Raw genomic sequence first — 23060 nt, 5'->3', positions numbered from 1 at the left:
CAAGCTTCTCCAGGGTCCAAGGTGCCACAGACTGCACTCACATTGCCTTGCATGCTCCCCATCAACATCCTGGCATTTTTCTGAATAGAGATTCCACTTCCTCAACGTCCAGCTTGTTTGTGATCACAGGCAGTGCATCTTACGGGTCTGTGCCTGTTTTCCTGGCAGAAGTCATGCTTCATTCTTCCTTCACTAGTCCTCTGTGCTGCCTTTATTCCAACCAGGCCATCAAGTTACAGCCTGGCAACTAGACAAAAAGGTCTATCCCCTTCAGATGTGGCTCATGACTCCTGTCAGGAACACGGGCACAGTTGCAGAGCTGGCCTACAATGAGAGCCATGCAGCCACCAGAAACGACATCGAATAGACAGATGGTTTTCTCAAGCAACACTTCTTCTGGCCTAAGTGTTCGGGAGGAGCTTTCCAGTACGGCCCTAAGCAGGTATCCAGATTTGTGGTCATCTGCTACACGCTGCACAACTTTGCCATCATGAAGGACCAGCCCTTACCACCACGTTTAACAGGAGGGGAAGGGGGAAGAGGAGGAGGAGCAGCATCGACCACCAGTACCCCATGATGCCAAAGCTCTCAGAGCAGCTCATCCAAGAGTGCTTCACATGAACCATCCCTCCCATCCACATTACACCAACAGTCTTTCCATTGAGGATGCATCAGATGGCCGTGGTGGGTGACCTAGAGCAGTTCTGGGCCTTGAAGCAGACTGCACCATCTTGGTGTAGGCCGGGACGGTCTGGCCCAACTTGCTGTGTGGCACTAACAAGGGTACGGGTAGAGTGGATGGTGGGGGAGCAGGCATTTTGTCATCCTGTGAGAGTACTAAAACTTGTGATTACTGTTCCGTGGCTTTATTGTGATTATTCTATTACACTCCGTTGCTCCTGCTATTGCCTTAATGTCATCTACTGGTCTTTTGATTGGCCAATAGCTCCCAATTTTTATGCCAGCTTTGATTTTCTGTCTTCTTATATTCTTTTTATGCCACATCCATTCTTCACAAGGTACGCCCATCAAATACATTGGGGAGAATTTTTATCTGCCTACTGCCCACTGATTGCCTGATGCCTGCTTGACTCAATTTTCAAGCTGGCCTTGAAATGGGTGGCCAGCACACCTGCCTGAAACAGGAGGAGCCTAATTAAGATATTTAAATCGGTTGTTGGACACCGATGTAATTTTCTTTGGATTCCACTTTTGCATTTTGCAAGGGAGGAGATTGAACTTTTGACCATAGGATAATGGTGGAAATACCAGGCAGTATTACTATAATTAACACGTTCTGTTGGATGATGTGGTATGCATATTTGACCTTGGTGAAGATTTAACTTTAGGAGATCGACAACCACCTCTTCCCAATGATGTTATCTTGACAGTTGTTTTGAAACTACTTTCAATTAGAAAATAATACTCATAGTTATATAGTGTCTTTCACATCAATGTGTCTCACGCACTGTAATTTTTTAAGTGCAGTGACTATTGTTATGTTGGCAAATGGAGCAACCATTCTGAGCCACCTACATCCTGGAGCCTGAGGTGAATGTCTATTCAATCTGTTGTTTTTAGGTGGTATTGTTTAAGGAAGGAATGTTGATCAGGACACTGTGTACTTTTTGTTGCTTACTCAGGGGCACGATTTTGACCCTGAGCCGGGAAGGGAGGCGGGGGGTGGGGGGAAAAATTGCAGACGGGAAACTTGGATTTCCTGGACGTTCTTATGACTTTGACGAAAGGACATCTTTTATTTTTTTTTGTCCTTTTGCCTTCTGACTGACCAGCCTGATTGACAGATTGGTCTCAGTCAGACAGAAGAGCATCCAGGGAGAGGACGTGTTCAGGTAAGTCTTCAGGTAAATTGTTATTTGTATGGAAGGGGGGCAGGTTATGGGTGGGCACGGGGGACACAAGAGCATGGGGGCACAGGGGCATGGGGAGCACAGGGACATGAGTTGGCAAGGGGGCATATGTTGGCACGGTGGCATAGGTTGGCATGGGGGTTGTCAGTCATAGGAGGAGGGATCGGGGGTCAGTGACGGGGGTGTCTGGATTGGGGGGTCATTGTGAGGGTCCACGATCGGGGGGGGGAGGAATCGGGGTTGGGGGTGCACAATTGGGGATTGGGGTCAGGGGTCCGTGATTGTTGGAGAGGAATCAGGGACCGGGGGGGGCGGGGGTCCGCGATCGGGGATTGGGATCGAGGGTCTGCGATCATTAGGGGGTGGATCGGGGATCAGGGGCGGGGGCCCGCGATCGTTGGGGCGTCACTGCCGATAGGCTTGTTGGGCCTGGGGGATGCACTCCTGCTCCTCCGGGCCCACAAGTTGTGCCAGAAAGGAATCCTGGCCCCTCGTGAGAAAATGGAGGCCCGAAGCCTCCTTGAAAGGTTTTAATACCCGACCCGCCTTCTGGGAGCGGGTTGTTCACCCGCCCCTCGTCCCGCCCTGGTGAAACCGGAAATGGGCGGGATGGGGGCAGGTCTGAAACGGTTGCAATTTTGAATGCCCCCTTGCCCCCAACCCACCTGTTTTTCACTGTTAAAATCGTGCCCCAGGTCTCAAAGGTGAAAGGATAATTTGCCAATTTATTGTACCATTTTGGTTAAAATATTACATTAATCTTGTGTTTCTTGAATTTCCTTTCTCTTCTGTACTTCACTTTGGAATCCTCCTTACATGAATTAATTACTTTTTGAATTGATGTATTTTCTACTTGGTTTTCAAAATATTTTACTGAGCTCCTCTTTATGCTGCAATATTCCGTTATCTACACCATTCTTTATCTAATATTTTAAGCTTTCTTGGTTTTTCATGTGCTATTAAAACGCACTCAGCAAGCCTGATGGAACATTCTTCTATCGCCAGCTCTCTGCACTCTACATATTTTGCTACCCCTTTCTATCTGTTGCATCGATCTTCACAAATTAGTATTAAATGCATAATTATTTTTGCCAAGAGATGCTCCACTTGGGTTAGAATTTTATAATGAAGACAATTATATATACATATCAATCAGTCAATCGATCAATCACCAATTCAACCTAAACAAATACCAAAAAAAATTAAGAATACATCTTTCACCCAATTGATTAGATTTCGAAAATATGCTGCTTTTATTAGATGATTGATTGTGTCTAATGCACAGAGCACTCTAAGCAGAATAATTTCATGAAATTCAACTCAATACAAGTGAATAGGAAATAGTTTGGTTCAGAACTCTGCTAGGATCAGAGTTAAGTTTAGATCCAGGTATATGTTGTTCTGGAGTTGATGTAACTATTGCTGAATATGATGTTCAGTTTGTTACGTTACACATATTATTAAAGTACTTATTCTCCCTGCCCCCACTACTGTTATTACTACTGCTGACTGTTATAGAATCGTGAGCTGTTCAATTACATCCATAACCTGATCCGTCCTTTTCCCAGTACATTGTCAAACCAAGACTCCCCATTCAGTTTTCCTTTCTTACCTCCTAGCCATGAACCCTTAACATCATAGCCATTCTTTCCAAGTTTATTAAATGAAAGGCCATACTTGTATTCTGGGTAAAAAAATTAAATATTGTTGTAATACACAGTGCTTCCACTGACCTACTAAAACAGTACAACAGGCACCTAACTTTGCCAGCCTGAGAAAGGAACATCAGGCGAATGTCATGAATTAGGATTGGGACCCCTCGTGGAGGAGCAGTATATAACAGAAATCTCGCAAACATACGCAAACACGTGAAGAAGGATTACTGATTTCATGATGAGGCCATCAATAAATGGACCCCTTTCTGCCAAATATAATGATGGCCAAATGTCCTTATATATTGCTGTGCTAACACCCATTTTTCAAAGGACGAAATGAATCTTCACAAGTCAATATTTTTACCTAAGAAATAGATAATAAAACGAAAACTAAATGTGAAAAGTTCAAGACAGGCACTGAAGGATTTCCCAAAACAGGTACCTAGGGACTCTGTAGGCATGGAACTTAAAAGCAATTAAGTTATGGTACTAACCTCTTGTGTTTAGAGTTACAAGCAGGACCTCAAGGGTAGTAATCTCCAGATTACTCCCAGTGCCATGCGCTATTGAGTATAGAAATAGGAAGATAGGGCAGATGAATGCGTGGCTGAAGAGATGGTGCAGGAGGGAGGGCTTTAGATTCCTGGGGCATTGGGACCAGTTCTGGGGGAGGTGGGACCTGTACAAGCCAGACGGGTTGCACCTCAACAGGGCCGGGACCAATATCCTTGCAGGGAGGTTTGCTAGTGCTGTTGGGAAGGGTTAAAACTAATTTGGCAGGGGGATGGGAACCTGAGAGGAGATTCAGAAGGGAGAGTAACAAAGCTGGAAGTGGAAAGCAGAAAAGTAGGAAGTGAAATTGGAAGGCAGCAAAAACAAAGGCCAGCAGCAATTAAGGTCAAAATAGGAAAAAATGTTAAAAAGGCAAAATTAAAGACATTTTATCTGAATGCACGCAGCATTCGCAACAAGGTAGATGAATTGACGGCACAAATAGAAGTAAATGATCTAATTGCCATTACGGAGATGTGGCTGCAGGGTGACCAAGGCTGGGAACTGAATATTCAAGGATATTCAACATTTAGGAAGGGCAGGCAAAAAGGAAAAGGAGGTGGGGTAGCGCAGTTAATAAAGGATGAGATCAGTATAATAGCGAGAAAGGATCTTGGCTCAGAAGATCAAGATGTAGAATCAGTTTGGGTGAAGCTAAGAAACAGCAAGGGGCAGAAAACATTGGTGGGAGTTGTTTATAGGCCAGCAAACAGTAGTGGTAATGCAGGGCACGGTATAAAGCAGGAAATTAGGAGCGCATGTAACAAAGGTAATACAATAATCATGGGGAACTTTAATCTACATATAGATTGGGCAAACCAAATTAGCACTAATACAGTGGAGGACGAATTCCTGGAATGTATATGAGATGGTTTTCTAGATCAGTATGTTGAGGAACCAACTAGGGAACAGGCTATTTTAGATCTAGCATTGTGCAATGAGAAAGGGTTAATCTTGTTGTAAAGGAGCGCTTAGGGAAGATTGACCATAATATGATAGAATTCTTCATTAAGTTTGAAAGTGATGTAGTTCAATCCGAAAGTAGGGTTTAAATCTAAACAAAGGAAACTACGAAGGTATGAGGTGCAAGTTGGCTGTGGTTGATTGGGGAATTACATTAAAAGATATGATGGTAGACAGGCAATGGCTAGCATTTAAAGAATTAATACATAATTTGCAACTCATATATATTCCTCACAAAAACCCAACAGGAAAAGTGGTCTAACCGTGGCTAACATGAGAAGTTAAAGATAGTATTAAATCAAAGGAAGAGGCATATAAAGTTGCCAGAAAAAGCAGTAAGCCTGAGGATTGGGAGCATTTTAGAATTCAGCAAAGGAGGACCAAGAAATTGATCAAGAAAGGGAAAATAGAATATAAGAGTAAACCAGTGAGAAACATAAAAACGGACTGGAAAAGCTTCTATAGGTATGTAAAAACGAAAAGACTGGCAAAGGCAAATGTGGGTCCCTTACATACAGGCACAGGAGAATTTATAATGGGGAATAAGGAAATGGCAGAGAAATTAAACAAATACTTTGTGTCTGTCTTCATAGAAGAAAACACAAAAAACCTCCCAGAAATACTAGAGAACCAAGGGTCTGGCGAGAGTGAGGAACTGAAAGAAATTATTATTAATAAAAAAATAGTACTAGAGAAATTAATGGAACTGAAAGTCAATAAATCCCAAAGACCTGATGATCTACATCCCAGGGTTTTGAAAGAGGTGGCTATGGAAATAATGGATGCATTGGTTGTCATCGTCCAAAATTCTATAGATTCTGGAACGGTTCGTGCAGATTGGAAGGTAGCAAATGTAACCCCATTATTTAAAAAAGGAGGGAGAGAAAACAGGGAACTACAGACCTGTTAGCCTGACATCAATAGTAGGGAAAATGCTAGAATCTATTATAAAGGATGTGATAACAGGACACCTAGAAAATAATAATAGGATTTGGCAGAGTCAGATTTATGAAAGGGAAATCATGTTTGACAAACCTATTGGAGTTCTTTGAGGATGTAATTAGTAGAATAGATAAGGGGGAATGAGTGGATTTGGTGTATTTGGATTTTCAGAAGGCTTTCAATAAGGTCCCACACAGGAGGTTGGTGAACAAAGTTAGAGCACATGGAATTGGAAGTAATAAACTGGCATGGATTGAGAATTGGTTAACAGACAGAAAGCAGAGAGTAGGAATAAACGGGTCTTTTTCGGGTTGGCAGACTGTGACTAGTGGGGTACCACAGGGATCGATGCTTGGGACCCGGCTATTCACAATCTATATCAATGATTTGCATGAGGGGACCAAATGCAATATTTCCAAGTTTGCTGATGACACAAAACTAGACGGGAATGCGAGTTGTGAGGAGGATGCAAAGAGACTTCAAGGTGATATAGACAGGCTTAGTGAATGGGTAAGAACATGGCAGGTGGGATACAATGTGGAAAAAATGTGAAGTTATCCACTTTGGTAGGAAAAACAGAAATGCAGAGTATTTTTTAATTGGTGAGAGATTGGGAAATGTTGATGTTCAAAGGGACCTGGGTGTCCTTGTACATGAGTCACTGAAAGCTAACATGCAAGTGCAGCAAGCAATTAGGAAGGTAAATGGTATTTACCTTTATTACAAGAGGATTTGAGTACAGGAGTAAAGATGTCTTACTGCAATTATATAGAGCCTTGGTGAGACCGCACCTGGAGTATTGTGTACAATTTTGGTCTCCATACCTAAGAAAGGATATACTTGTCATACTTGCAATGAATGTCCACCAGACTGATTCCTAGGATGTTGGGATTGTTGTATGAGGAGAAATTGAGTAGTTAGGCTTGTATTCTCTCGAGTTTAGAAGAATGCGAGGTGATCTCATTGAAACATACAAAATTCTTACAGGGCTCGACAGGGTACATGTTTCCCTTGATTGGTGAGTCTAGAACCAGGAGTCATAGTCTCAGAATAAGGGGTAGGCCATTTAGGACAGAGATAAGGAGATATTTCTTTACTCAGAGGATGGTGAATCTTTGGAATTCTTTATCCGACAGGGCTGTGGAGGCTCAGTCAAAGAGTACATTGAAAACAGAGATCGATAGATTTCTAGATAATAAAGGCATCAAGGGATATAGGGATAGTGCAGGAAAATGGTGTTGAGGTAGAAGATCAGCCATGATCTTGTTGAATGGCGGAGCAGGGTCGAGGGGCCAAATGGCCTACTCCTGCTCCTAATACTTATGTTCTTATGTGTAAACAGATACCATTTCATTCTTGTGCAACAAAAAAAAATCATTGGTTTCACAACAAAGATAATCAGGGAGCAAAGTTTGATTGAATCATTAAGCTGCATTATTCCACAGTAAGGTGTAATATACAGGGCAATAAGTATGATCAGAGTCGCTAAGATCAAATGTTGCAACTTATATTTCTGTAATGTTACAAAATAAAGAATGCACAACACTACCCCTACTTTGTACTTGATTCTTTCAAATCATGCCTTAACTTGTCCATACCCATTTCGTGTAATTCTGAAAAAAATATCCTCAGTTTCTTTGAGGAATTGTACATCTCTTGCTCCCTCCCAATCTGGATGTTTAGAAAATCAAGCAAACAAGGAATGTGCCTTCAGAATTCACCTGGTACTTTCTTCTAGGTTGAGTTCTTCTTGAGCAATGAAACCCATTTTCTCTCTAAATTGTACAAGCTTATAAATTCAAGAGATGATGAGAAAAATCTCCCCGTTCTAAAATGATGGGCGAAAAACACAAAGATACAGCTCACCGTTTCATGCTGAGTGCAATGTGGTTTAATACTTATATATAGTGTCCAGTAGTAGGAAGGCAATGCCTATTCAGCTGACCCTCACAAGGGTTCAAAATGGGACATCTTCTCAGTAAGAATGGCTAGGAGGATGAACATTTCTTTGTATCAAGTGATAATATCCTTGAGTAAACTTGTTAACAAAGGTGTGATACACAATCTAACAGAACTGACAGGATGCACATCATGCCAAGTATTGAAATGTGAATCTAGATTCTTCTCACGGAAAGTGATAGTCTTCAGCACTGCAAGAAAGATGATATTTTCCTCCCTCCTGCCAAGAAAAAGGTTTATCATAATGGCTGTATATCAGATTTCCCTCTCACCAAAGAAGCAATGACTGAATGTCACACTGGAAAACGAACTAACATAGACTACTTGGCACACAGACGAGCAGGGACATTGTCTGTTCTGCAGCAGATCTGGGATGGGGTTCACTGCATTCAGGGAGAATTGATGAGACAGAAAAGTTAGAGCAATAACCCAACGGGCAGATGATCCACTCTACCATCCAGGCTGTGAAGATGAAAATTTACCCCTATAATTCCAAATAATAAAGGCAGGTAACACTAAGAGTGAATATAGTAGCAGAATTTTAGAATTGGTCTTTTTTCATTAAGATATCGTAAGAGGGTTGCATTATTTGGTAGGTGCTAAGTGTTTTTGCACTGTCAAACATATAGGGCGTCATTTTAGCACCTGCTATCGGGTGCGTTCCTGGCGGGGGGGCTCCGAAAATCGGAGAATCCCGGAGCGGTACCGGAGCCCGCCCCGAACCCGCGCACTTCTGGGTTCCCCGCTGACGTGCCGGCGTGCGCGCGCAGCCCCCACTGATGGGAATCCCGCAGGCAATTAAAGCCAGCGGGATGCCACTTGAAAGTATTTATTTAGGTATTGCAGGTCATTAACTGACCTGATTAAGGGATTATGTGAGGAGGGGTGGGATTTTAGAGCAAACTGGGACTGTTTCCCATAGTGGGGGAAACACTCCCAGGTCAAATGGACGTGTTGCAGCCATCATCCTGTGGCAGCTGCAAAGGTCCATTTGACAGGTGGGGGGGGGAGACCCTCACCCATTGCAGGAGGCCAATCTGTCACCTGGGACAAAGTTTGGCCTCCACCACCCTCCTCCTGACAGTCAAAGTCACCAACCTGCACACGTACCCCGGGGTCCGGAGACATGTACCTACCTTGCGGACCCCCTCAGATGTACATCTTGCGGATGGGGGCCGCCGTAACTGCAGTCATGACCTCCTCGGAGGGCGAACAGCATCACCAGCCTCAGCAGCCTCGCCATCCATGCCGTCCACCTCTGACACGTGGAGCTCCACAACAGAGTGCTGTGACACATCCACCTGTACAGCAGGAGGGAGGGCTACCGCAGAGAGAGATGCGTCGCAGAGGGCACTACCCTCGCCACAGGGTCCACAGACCGAGGCTCAGCCTCCTGGACCTCTCTGAGCAGCAGTGCACACGGAGGCTCAGAGTCACTTGACATGTAATCGTGGACATCTGCAGCCTCTTTCATGCCGAGCTGCTCCTGGCTGGCCCGAGCACCATCTTCTTACCTGTCGCTGTCAAAGTCACCACTGCCCTCAACAACTTCTTCTCCGCATCCTTCCAGGGTGCAACCGGGGACATCGCCGATGTCTCTCAGTCGTCTGCGCAAAAGAGCCCTGCAAATACACCTACACCCACTCCGCAGTGACACAATGGGTGGCATCAGTTGTGGGTCCTCATAGTGATCCTCAGGAGAGGGCATTATTGCACAAACCAGACAGGATTCACGAAGACATGGCAGTGGTGGTGCCAATATAATATGTAATGTGAGTTGGTCAGAAATTCAATATAAGTAACAACCATGACAAACCCTCAAACACCCTTGTGCATCCCCTTCATGCTCACGACACGTTTGCCTTACGCTGTCTACTGCACATATGTGATGCATGCTCTGTGGCTGCAGCACAGGTAGTGGCAGGTTGAGTGAGGCTGGCCGTGAAAGAGATGCACGAGAGGGTGAGTATGAGATAGAGCCATGAGATTGTATGAGGATTGGGTTGAGTGGTAGTGGCGGGATGAGTACTGGCGAGGTGAGTAGTTGCAGGTAAGATGAGGATGGGGTTTGAGTGGGTATGAGGGGTGATGTGACAGAGTAGTGTTGGCAGTGCTGAAGGAGATGTGGGGCGGGGGCATTGATGTGGCAGATGGAGTGTAGGGGAATAAGTAAGTGTACTCACTGTGGCTGACCTACTGAGGTCATTGGAGCGCCTCCTGCACTGTATGCAGGTGGGCGATATGTTGGTTGCGCTGGTGACCTCCTCTGCCACCTCGAGCCAGGCCTTCCTGGTGGCAGAGGCAGGCCGCTTCCTCCTGCACGCCGGGAGGAAGATCTCTGTCCTCCCCCTCCTCCTCACCCCATGTATTGATACCTGGAGTGAGGCATCATTAAACTGGGAGCAGCCTTCCCCCTCGGCTGCTCCATGCTGTAATTTTTGCTATTTGTTGCAGCATCTGTCAGTGGAGGACTGCTCCTTTAAATAGGGCTCCTCCAGCTGACAGATCTTACTGTGCATGCGCAGCCCGCCCGACGCGCAGATCAGCAGTGGGGAACCCGGAGGAGCAGGTAAGTGGATCCAATTAGTGGATTGGATGCTACAATCGCGCGGGAAGCTGACTAATTTCACCGGGCGCGTTACCCACGCGCCCGATAGCCCCCCCACTGAGAACCCGCAGCCCTGCTAACATCGGGCCCATATTGTTCACCATGAATTTCCAGGATTCTTTTATATCAGTGCAACAGAAGTTCATCATTCTAAAATGTTATGATTCTGCAATACTTCATGCTATCATAGTATGGTGCAGCGCAGAAGGAGGCCATTCGGCCCATCTTGCCTGTGCCGGCTCTTTGAAAGCTATCCAATTAGTCCCACTCCCCTGCTCTTTCCCCATAATCCTGTAAATTTTTTCCCATCAAGTATTTATCCAATTCCCTTTTGAGAGTTACTATTGAATCTGTTCCCATCGCCCATTCAAGATGTGCATTCCAGATCAGAACAACAACAACAACTTGCATTTATATAGTGCCATTAATGTCAGAAAATGTCCCAAGGTGTTTCACAGGAGCGTTATCAAGCAAAATCTGACACCAAGCCACATGAGGAGATATTTGGACAGGTGGCCAAAAGCTTGGTCAAAGAGATAGGTTTTAAGGAGCGTCTTAAAGGAAGAGAGATATGTAGAGAGACAGAAAGGTTTAGGGAGGGAGTTCCAGAGCATAGGGCCTAGGCAGATGAACACACAGCTGCCAATGGTGGAGCGATTAAAATCGGGGATGCGCAAGAGGCAAGAATTGGAGGATCGCAGAGATCTCAGAAAGTTGTAGGGCTGGAGGAGGTTACAGAGATAGGGAGGGGCAAGGCCATGGAAGGATTTGAAAACAAGGATGAGAATTTTAAAATCAAGGCCTTGCTGGACCGGGAGCTAATGTAGGTCAGCAAGCACAGGGGTGATGGGAGAACGGGACTTGGTGCGAGTTAGGATACGAACAGTAAAGTTTTGAATGAGCTCAAGTTTATGCAGGGTGGAAGATGGGAGGCCGGCCAGGAGAGCATTGGAATAGTCGAGTTGAGAGATAACAAAGGCCTGGATGAGGGTTTCAGCAGCAGATGAGCTGAAGCAGGGGTGGAGACGGGAGATGTTACGGAGGTGGAAGTAGGCGATCTTGGTGATGGAGCGGATATGTGGTCGGCAGCTCATCTCAGGGCCAAATAGGATGCCAAGTTTGTGAAGGGTCTGGTTCAGCCTCAGACAGTGGCCAGGGAGAGGGATGGAGTCCGTGGTCAGGCAACGGAATTTGTGGCGAGGACCGAAGACAATGGCTTCAGTCTTCCCAATATTTAGTTGGAGTAAATTTTTGCTCATTCAGTACTGGATGTTGGACAAGCAGTGTGACAAATGAGAGATAGTGGAGGGATAGAGAGAGCTGATGTTGAGGTAGAGCTGAGTATCGTCAGTGTATATGTGGAATCTGATGTGTTTTCGGATGATGTCGCTGAGGGGCAGCATGTAGATGAGAAATAGGAGGAGGTCAAGGATAGATCCTTGGAGGACTCCAGAGGTAACGGTGCGGGAGTGGGAAGAGAAGCCATTGCAGGTGATTCTCTGGCTACGATTGGACAGATAAGAATGGAACCAGGCGAGCGCAGTCCCACCCAGCTGGACAACGGAGGAGAGGTGTTGGAGGAGGATGATGTGGTTGACTGTGTCAAAGGCTGCAGACAGCTCGAGAAGGATGAGGAACGATAGTTTAACATGGTTACAGTCACATAGGATGTCATTTGTGACTTTGATAAGGGCCGTTTCAGTACTGTGGCAGGGGTGGAGACCTGATAACAACTTGCTGCATAAAAAAATGTTTCCTCATGTCACCTCTGGTTCTTTTGACAATCACCTTAAATCTGTATCTTCTGGTTACCAAACCTTCTAGCACTGGAAACAGTTTTTCCTTATTTACTCTATCAAAACCGTTCATGTTTTTGAACACCTCTATCAAATCTCCATTTAACCTTCTCTGTTCTAAGGAGAACAACCCCAGCTTCTCCAGTCTTTCCACATAATTGAAGTCCCTCATCCCTGGTACCATTCTCGTAAATCTATTCTGCACCCTCTCTAAGGCCTTGACATCCTTCCTAAAGTGTGTTGCCCAGAATTGAATACAATACTCCAGCTGAGGCCAAAACAGTGTTTTATAAAGGCTTAGCATAACTTCCTTGCTTTTGTACTCTATGCCTTTATTAATAAAGCCCAGGATCCCATATGCTTTTTTAACAGCCTTCTCAACTCATCCTGCCACCTTTAAAGATTTGTGTACATACACCCCCAGATCTCTCTGTTCCTGTACCCCCTTTAAAGTTGTACCATTTAGTTTATATTGCCTTTCCTCGTTCTTGCTACCAAAATGTATCACTTCACACTTCTCTGTGTTAAATTTCATCTGCCATGTGTCTGCCCATTTCACCAGTCTATGTCCTCCTGAAGTCTGTTACTCTCCTCCTCACTGTTGACTACATTTCCGAATTTCATGTCATCTGCAAACTTTGAAATTATGCCCTGTATGCCCAAGTCCAGGTCATTAATATATGTCAAAAAGAGCAATGGTCCTAATACCGACCCCTGGGGAACACCACTGTCTACTTCCCTCCATTCTGAAAAGCAACCATTCTCCATTATTCTCTGTGTTTTGTACCCTAGCCAATTTTATACCCATGCTGCCACTGTCCCTTTAATCCCATGGGCTTTAATTTTACTAACAACTCTATTAAGTGGTGCTTTATTAAATGCCTTTTGAAAGTCCATATACACATCAACCGCATTCATCAACCTTCTCTGTTACTTCATGAAAGAACTCAATCAAGTTAGTCAGGTCCGATTTTCCTTGAACAAATCCATGCTGACTTTCAGTTATTAAGTCATACTTTTCCAAGTGCCAATTAATTTTGTCCCGGATTATCGTCTCTAATAGTTTCCCCACCTCTGACATTAGGCTGACTGGCCTGTAATTGCCGAGTTTATCCCTCGCCCCTTTTTTGAACAGTGGTATAACATTTGCAATCCTCCAGTCCTCTGGCACCACCCCCATCTAAGGAGGATTGGAGGATTGTGGCCAGAGCTTCCGCAATTTCCACCCTTACTTCCCTCAGTAACCGAGGATGCATCCCATCTGGACCTGGTGACTTTTCTACTTTGAATACTGCCAATCTTACTGCTCTTTATCTATTTTTATCCAATATCGTTACTACCTCCTTCTTTACTGCTACATTGGTAGCATCCTCTTCTCTAGTGAAGACCGACGCAAAGTATTATTTTATTACCTCAGCCATGCCCTTTGCCTCCACAAGAAGACCTCTTTTGTCCCTATTTGGCCCAACCCTTCCTTTGACTACCCTCTTACTATTTACATGTTTATAAAAGAGGGTTCCCTTTTATGTTAGCGGCTAATCTATTTTCATACTCTTTCTTTGCCCCTCTTATTACCTTTTTCAGATCTCCTCCGTTCTTTCTGTATTCAGCTTGGTTCTCTACTGTATTACAAACTTTACATTTGTCATAAGCCTCCTTTTTCTGTTTCAAAATAATCTCTATGTCTTTAGTCATCTAGGGAGCTCTAGATTTGGATGCCCTTCCTTTCCCCCTTACAGCAACGTGCCTATTCTGTACCTGAACCATATCCTCCTTGAAGGCCTCTCATTGTTCAATTACTGTTTTGCCTACTAATTTATGATTCCAATCTATCAGGGCAAGATCCCTTATTAACTCACTGATTTTAGCCCTCCTGCAGTTAAGTATTTTCATATTTGATTGTTCCTTTTACTTTTCCATAACTATTCTAAACCTAATGATATTATGATCACTGTTCCCCAAATGTACCCTCACTGAAACATGCTCTACCTGCCCCACTTCATTCCCCAGAACTAGATCCAGTAATGCTTCCTTCCTTGTTGGGCTGGAAACATACTGATTAAGAAAGTTCTCTTGTACAGGAATTTCTCCCCCTCTTTGACCTTTACACTGTTACTATCCCAATCTATGTTGGGATAATTGAAATCCCCATTATCACTAATCTATAATTCTTACATCTTTCTGTAATTTGCCTGCAATTTGCTCCTCTATCTCCTTCCCACTATTTGGTGATCTATAATATACACCCAGTAGTGTAATAGCTCTATTTAGGGGCGGTATGTGAATAACAGGGACAGAGGCTGGTGCACCATGGAAATTCCATCAACACGTTGGTTGTATTTTAAATAAAGTTTTATTTTAAATTGAAGTGTCACACTAATGCTATTGCCACTCAGTCCTTAGCTGTATGCCCCACACATCATGTATCTTCATTAATGGGAAAGAGAATAAAATACAATAGTGCATCACAACAGTAATATCAGTTGCACAAAATATGGCACAAACTTGATTATGCAGCATCACAAATGTAATGCCTTCAGGTTATCTCAGGTTCCTTGGACAGTTCGTTTGCAGTGTAAACTTCATAATGTGATGCAGAAAAAAAATGCAACATCCCATTAATAAAGCTACTCAGGACATACAAAAGTTTGACCTAATTGTGCCGTTGAAATGACCTGGGGAATCTTACAATATATTTTTAGCACAATGTCAGGCAATTTTGTCACTCAAAGAGACAACTGAGCATTGAGAAATGGAAGCAGACATTGTCAAAGCAAATTATCTTTCGGAAGTGTCCTAGGGGTTAATAGACTCCTGCACGATATTTATAAAGAATGTGATATGAAATAATCCTCAGTATACTATTGTGTACATGATTTTAGTAAATAATATACATACTTGTGTGGGAATTACCAATTTTTGGATCATATATGTGAGTCTTGAATAGAACAATCAGCTGTTTGGGCCTTTGTGTCCAAAAATGAATGCATTGTAACAGCTGATGTTGAGGAACTTGTGTATCACTACAGCTGAAGCTCGAAACAATGAACTCTAATTTCTTAAACATGAATATGACTGAATTGTCCAGAAAATAAGCTTAAAAATTACCAGGAGCGATGTTATCAATTGCCATTTTAACAGAGGCATTAACCCATTTAAAATAATCTCTCTGTTAAAATATCAGAGGGGAATTTGATACACACATTATGTATTCATACAATAACATGGCGCTCAGTAATTTCCAGTGTGAAAGGATTGTTTAAAATGCTTATAAATACTTAGCTTTGCATTGCATATTGCAGCTTGTAGTCAGAGACAAAACTACAGGGGCCAAAATTCTGATAGCCCTGTTCTGCTGGTGGAAGTGAGGCAGAGGGGACCTGAGGGCAATCAGGGCCCAAGACACTGATCCTGTCCCAATTTGCAGAGATGGGGTGTGTCAGTGGCACCCACTCCAAAGCCACGCCATCTGAGATGCCCAAGGCCCTTCCCGGAGCTGAAGAGAAAAAGGGTCTTTGGTTCTGAAGTGGGATATTCTGGCACCTACAAAAGGTAATCAATGCTCTCCAACCTCAATTATCCTTCCCTGCTAAAGTTTTGGGGCCTTTCAAAAAGCTTCAGTGGAACTCATGCCAGCTTTTAAGGCTATTGAGAGTTCCACCGAGGCCCTATAGGTGTCTACTGGGCAGAATTCCTGGAGTAGCCAGGGAATTGCCCAGGTGGAAGATCTGCCTATGTCTCCCCTCCAGAAAATAGCTGCATAGGAAAAAAAAGGGTGGAATCCTGGCAGGGCTGGGTTCTGCCCCAAATTTCAGCCAGTGGGAGCCGATTTGCCTGCTCTGTATCATTGATCCAGGCTGGAATTCCAATCACACAGTCTCTACAACGTATCATTTGGAAGTACATACACTGTGGCTGAAGTGAAATGAGCAAAAATCACTCTAAGCTGAATTTACATTATTTATTTATCCAATAGAATGCAGCAATTGTCAGTGAGCAAACAATTATGGGGCTCTGTATAAGCTGAGAAACAAAAGTCAATATTCATTGAAGTAAATGGCATCATTTATAGAAATGTTAAACTGTAACATCATAATGATTCCTGTTTAGGTCAATATGCTCAAAAGCTATTTCAGTAATACATTATATCTGCAATATATTCCTCTAGAATTTTGCCTTTAAGTAATTCTGCTTCAGTACTGTAACTTAAATGTTCTGAAGTAATTTGATACTTACAGATGGAATTGATATGAAAAAGATAGTCTGAGCAAGAAAAAAACCCAAAAGATAAATAAGGAAAGAGACAGACAACAAATAATCCTAGTTTATTCCAGAATCCCAATTTTAATCATGAAATTGGGCCTCCGTAACCTTACTCCCAAGAAATCTGATGATTAATGGATTATATCACAAAAATTGTATGAAGTAATGGAAATCTGAGCCCACAAGTGATAGACATTTGCAGAATATCCATTGATACATGTAGCTTTTTAAACATTATATAATGATATGAAAACACTACGAACAGATTGTGTGATTAAATGCTTCATATACTTGGGTAGGCATGACCTTACTATGTCTGTTTTTTTCTCTCTAATCGGATGCTTATATGAGTTTAAAAGAGCCGTGCTTGTTTTTTCAGTTCATTTCTTTTCCACAATGCAAGTCGATCAAACTCTCCAAGTGTCATTCCAAACACTCGATAGAAATCTTCTGGAGATAAGTGACGCTGCAAAGAAACAAAGAAAGCCTATAAATGTGTGTGCCATGGTATTAAAGTCTGCACATTGTTTTTATACTGAAATCAGCTGCTGCATAAATTGAGGATTGCACTTAGAACCTTCCTAGCAGACTGAATGGTGCATTCAGAGGAGTGTAGTTTTATCAGTGCTGTCCAAACATACCACATACCTTATTAAAAACTCGGAAGTAGTCCACACTCTGTGCGTGTGTGTGTGTTGCGATAATTTATATAATCTGTTGGAAAGTAGGGAGGTGCCTCAGATGTTCAATCTGATCCTTATCAACTTCATTAATGAATCAGTTGTTCCTTCCTGCTCTGAACTGCGTAGAACCAGTCTTGTGGAAACTTTTGCTCTCCACTATTAGCCAATGAAATGTAAGAATGTAGAGGTCACTAAATCTCTAACTTAGTTAACAGTAGCCAATGACGTTTTGCATAAATTGGACCGTTAACTTAGATTTCATCAATTCAAGAGAATTGACTCTCTGTGATTTAGAGAAGCCAAGATAAAATGAGACACCTACCCAGACTGTAGAGCATTTGGACTATTTTCTATCCAGCATAATGCAGACTGTAGATACCAACTTGTTACAGCACTTAGAAATCTTAAAAATGCTCGATATTATTCAGAAGGCACTTTTATAAAGATGGACAATTGGCCACAATACATAGATCAGAAATCTCTTGAAGAATGTTAGTTCATCAAGAAATACAAATGGCTGAATATAATTACCATTCCCCTGCATTACTCCATCCCTAATACAACAAATGGTGCAAAAGAAGTTGGCTGATTCAATTCAAAAGGTGCCAGTGACAGCGTGGTATTGCAGGAGCAGAATGGAGAAATAAGTGAGAGGAGTTCAGTCTGTATTAGTGATAAAAAGGAGGAGGTGATCCACTGTGGGGTTATTTAATGATTCAAAGCATTAAGTATTAATTTATTGTTTTATTTGGGTTTGGCACTATTTGGTGCTTTCATTACTTTAAATTAGTTGATGAAGACAATTCTGTCAATGAAAACATATTAGTTAGACAAATTGGTCCAGTTACGCTGAATGATAATAAACATTAAAATTGAATGCACCAAAACGACACTTTCCAGACAAAATGTGATTTTTAAGATTAATAATTTAACCAATTTTCTCCCCTCCTCTCCTGAAGGCACTGACTTTTTCTGGGTTACAATTCCGCAGATACTGGCAGCTTTCCTTCTTTTGGTTGGCCACATTTTTTACACACAATGTTTGTTGGTGTAAAACAATGAAAAATTCAGCACATCATTTTTAGACAAATAGGGCGCTAAATTGGGCCGTATAACACCCGTTGTTTCGGTGTTACACGGCTTCTCTGACATCAAGATGGTGTCTTGGATGCGCACGCACGTTTCCAGCGTGACGTGCGCCGGACGCCATCTTGGTATAGGAGTTAGCTCAGGCACAGATAACGAACGCTGGAATCATGTAAAGTAGGGAGAAACTGGCTTCAATCAGTGTGCAACGCTGATTTAAAGTGATCGACACCATTTTGGGACTTAATGCTCAACTCAACGCACAGTCTTAGCCCCGACCATCTGAACATGTCTTCGAGTGCCTGGAGGACCCCCCCACCACCACTATTTAAAGGGACCATGCAGGAGTTATAGGTTAGTGGCTGGATTATTGCTTCTGGCTGCTGAGACATTTGTAACTGTTTTTGGAGGTCTGCTGGACTTGAATACTAGGACACGGAGACATAACCCTAACATTTAGAACCAGGATGTGCAGGAGTGAAGTTAGGAAATGCTTCTGCACGCAAAGGGTGGGAGATGTTTGGAACGCTCTGCTGCAGACGGCAGTTGATTCAAGCTCACTTATGAATGTTAAATCTGAGATTGATAGATTTTTGATAACCAAGGGTATTAAGGGATATGGGGCTAAGGCGGGTATGTGGAGTTAGGTCACAGGTCCATCATGATGTCAATGAATGGTGGAACAGGCTTGAGGGGCTAAATGCCACTGCCACTTGCTGCCTCCTGATGTGTGCCACCTTCTCCTGCAAGAAAGCGGGATGTGTGTCTGGGTGATGTGCCTGTCATGGTTGAATAGCTGCCAGTGTGTGTGGTCTGTGAGTTGTGGGTGGGCGGTTTGCAACAGTGGTAATGTGTAAGAGTGAGAGGAAGCATCTGGTTGGAAGAGTTGAGTAATGATGGAAAGAGTTTGTTAGTATGTGGGGGATGGGGGGGTAGTGCATGGTGCAGTTGGTAGGAGACTCCACTTGACAGTTGACCTCACTCACCTTGACCACTCATGTCAAAGCATTAAACTTCTTCCTGCACTGCATCCATATTCATGATGCTGTGCGCCTGGCATTGACTTTGTCCCCCACTGCCTTTTGGATATAAGTCTGGAGGGCCTCTTGCTCCCCCCCCCCCACCTTCTGTCCATTTCTCGCACCAAGGTCTCTAGTGTATCAGCAGAGAACCTTGGTGCATGCACTCTCGCAGGCCTGGTACCAATTCAGATCGGCAGATTGGTGAGGTCTGGTGTGCAGATTGGAGGATGTGGGATTTAGTAGTGCACAATCTTTATTCAATTTTTTAACATAACTCATCAGTGTGTAAACATAGGGATGGGAACTGCATTTGTGTTTTACGTATGCGATGTCTGATCTCCGTTCAGACTCCCTGCAGACAGTAGACTGTTATTTTCAGCAAATGACAGGTACCAGTTACCTTTAAGAGATTTCAAAGAAACATCGTCCCTTTAAGAGATGGAGCTCCTTCTGGTGGTGGAAAGTGCGAATTGCTTTGATTCCACATGCAAGGTCTGGAATGGAGCGCTGATTGCAGGTGAGTCCTGGGGCCGGCTGAAACTTGCGAACTGCCTGCGCAGGGTAATAGTGCATCACGCTACCTGTGCCCAAATACAGCCCTTATCCAATTTTTTCTCCCCACAGACTTTTGGTTGTGGACTTTATGTCATTACGCAGGTACTTTGAAACTTTAGGCCTATTGAGGTATCACAGAGGCACAGTTGTATTATATTACACACCTCTAATCTCGTTCTGTCAACATCTTTTGGCAACTTATTCCGACCTCTGGTGGTTACCATTAGCAGCTGAAATGGATAAATCTAGAAAAGAAACAAAACTCAACCAATTGTAGTTACCAAACCACTTCAAATGTATTTGCTTTAGAATGTAAACAAGAACAAGAATTTTAGAAATTGAACTACAGATAATGGTGAAAATGTTTGTTGATGGGTACAACTATTAAAACAAATTTCCTTGTATGCTTTATGTACACTTTAATGTGAGGTCAGTATTGTTTCCAGAAGGAAGTATTTACGATTGCGACAACAAAATGATGGTGGATTAATGAACAACTACTGTGGTTCTATAACAACCTGTTTTGAACAGTCTTCACAGTGCACTTACCTTTTTTTTAATTCTTAAATGCTTTAGTTCACTCAACAACAGCAACTTGCATTTATATAGTGCCTTTAACATAGTAAAACGTCCCAAGGCACGTCACAGGAGTGTTATCAAATAAAAATTGACACTGAGCCAAAGAAGGAGACATTAGGACAGGTGACCAAACGCTTGATCAAAGAAGTAGGTTTTAAGCAGTGTCTTAAAGGAGGAAAGAGAGGTGGAGAGAGGCAAAGAGGTATGGGGAGGGAAGAGCTTAGTGCCTAGACATGGGGACTCTCTTATGTCCATTTATATGAGAGCTTATCTAGGGTGTGGAGTGGGTAATGTGGATCTCTGTGAATAAAGGCTTGGAAGCAACTGAACTGGCTCTAGTTTTCTATCCTTCACCATCTGGCTATCCAATCTATTACAGATGGCTGAAGGCATGGCCGTCAATGGTGGGGCGAAGAAAGTGGGGTGTGCGCAAGAGGCCAGAATTGGAAGAACACAGAGTTCTTGGAGGGTTATAGGGCTGGAGGAGGTTACAAAGATAGGGAGATCATCAATCAGATCATCAGCACTTTAACTATGACTAAAATCATTGTTCTAAAAATAACATAAGTGACTCATAAATTGAAAGTTAGAGAAAATAAAATAAATGCTGCACAACATAATGTGTTCAATAAAATTATTATCGATACGACAATTTGTAATTATTTCTAGCGATTGATTGCCATGAAAAGCTTCTTCAGTTCTAAGCTACTTCCATCAAATGATTATTCAGAAATGTGGTCACCATGATGGGTCAATTAAAATGTCAGAGAGACCTGGCATACAAGCCTCTGATATTTGCTGGCTATGAACTCTGGCTCCATCAATGCATGCCTTACCACCTAACAGACTGCTCCTGTGGAAATTCTTTGGCTTAGCTTTGGTTATCCTGTCAGTTTAGTTACTAATCTTTTTAGATCAACTTGCTCATTAATTACTGGAAGGAAGAAATAACTATACAAATTTGGCAATCGCTGTGACTGCTTTGTAAGTTAAGCCAGAACTAACATTCTTTCAAACAGCTGAATTAAAATGCTACAATAAAATTAAGTTTAATTGTTTAACCTTTACAAGAATAACTTAAAAACAAAAGTAACAACATCATCCATGAGAAAATTACACAATTCATTCTGACTAGATTATTTCAAAGGGTATATGAGAGAATTATATTTGCTAAGGATTCCCTAGGAAGTGGTTCTGAAACAGATACCTAAAACCAACATAGGCTGCTCTTCCCAGTTTATATGACGTGATGCCCCTAATCCACAGGAAGACCTGTTGGAAGCAGGAGACCAATGATCCCCATTGCATCAAGTGAGGGAATCCTGCTCCCTGCTTTTACTTTTAAATAAAGCCCCGATGTCAGCTCATGGAAGCCATAAAACAGTGGAGACTCCTCAGCTGTCAGAACAATGAAGGTCTACATTTACACAAGCAGTCAATGCCCAGAAAACCTTCAGCTTTGAACGTCAAAGTACCCAGAGTGAGAGATAGGTTATTGCAATGTAACAAACAGACAGTGTGCTATAATGATTTGTGAGCGGGAGGCGTGCCATGTCAGAGTGTGGTGTTTCACTGTGTTAGTAGGAGTTGTGTTGTATCAGAGTGTGGTGTATCAATGTATTGGGGGAGGTGTGTTGTATCAGAATGTGCTGTATCTGTTTTAGCAGGAGGTATGTTGTATCAGAGTGTGGTGTATCAGTGTTTTAGCAGGAGGTATGTTGTATCAGAGTGTGGTGTATCAGTGTTTTAGCAGGAGGTATGTTGTATCAGAGTGTGGTGTATTAGTATTTTAGCAGGAGGTATGTTGTATCAGTGTGTGGTGTATCAGTGTTTTGGGGGAGGTGTGTTGTATCAGTGTGTGGTGTATCAGTGTTTTGGGGGAGGTGTGTTGTATCAGAGTGTGGTGTATTAGTATTTTAGCAGGAGGTATGTTGTATCAGAGTGTGGTGTATCAGTGTTTTGGGGGAGGTATGTTGTATCAGAATGTGGTGTATCAGTGTTTTGGGGGAGGTGTGTTGTATCAGTGTGTGGTGTATCAGTGTTTTAGCAGGAGGTGTGTTGTATCAGAGTGTGGTGTATCAGTGTTTTAGCAGGAGGTATGTTGTATCAGAGTGTGGTGTATCAGTGTTTTGGGGGAGGTATGTTGTATCAGAATGTGGTGTATCAGTGTTTTGGGGGAGGTGTGTTGTATCAGTGTGTGGTGTATCAGTGTTTTAGCAGGAGGTGTGTTGTATCAGAGTGTGGTGTATCAGTGTTTTGGGGGAGGTGTGTTGTATCAGTGTGTGGTGTATCAGTGTTTTGGGGGAGGTGTGTTGTATCAGAGTGTGGTGTATTAGTATTTTAGCAGGAGGTGTGTTGTATCAGAGTGTGGTGTATCAGTGTTTTGGGGGAGGTGTGTTGTATCAGTGTGTGGTGTATCAGTGTTTTGGGGGAGGTGTGTTGTATCAGTGTGTGGTGTATCAGTGTTTTAGCAGGAGGTGTGTTGTATCAGAGTGTGGTGTATCAGTGTTTTGGGGGAGGTGTGTT

General features: G+C 43.0%; 1 protein-coding gene across 1 annotated transcript in view; it reads right to left on the bottom strand.

Moving 5' to 3' along the window:
* Positions 1-14680: 14680 nt before the first annotated feature.
* The window catches only part of ablim3 (actin binding LIM protein family, member 3), a 243340-nt gene continuing 234960 nt past the window's right edge, over positions 14681-23060 (bottom strand). Inside the window, exons 22-23 of the mRNA XM_067996419.1 lie at positions 20120-20200; positions 14681-17075 (exon numbers count right to left, since the gene is read on the bottom strand). Of these exons, the coding sequence (XP_067852520.1) occupies positions 16962-17075; positions 20120-20200 (195 nt within the window). The 3' untranslated portion in view covers positions 14681-16961. The remainder of the gene's footprint in view (positions 17076-20119; positions 20201-23060) is intronic.

The sequence above is a fragment of the Heptranchias perlo genome, chromosome 14, assembly GCF_035084215.1.
Source record: "Heptranchias perlo isolate sHepPer1 chromosome 14, sHepPer1.hap1, whole genome shotgun sequence".
Lineage (NCBI taxonomy): Eukaryota > Metazoa > Chordata > Chondrichthyes > Hexanchiformes > Hexanchidae > Heptranchias > Heptranchias perlo.
Note: the sequence above shows the minus strand (reverse complement) of the source record. Positions and strands in the feature narration are given on the sequence as shown.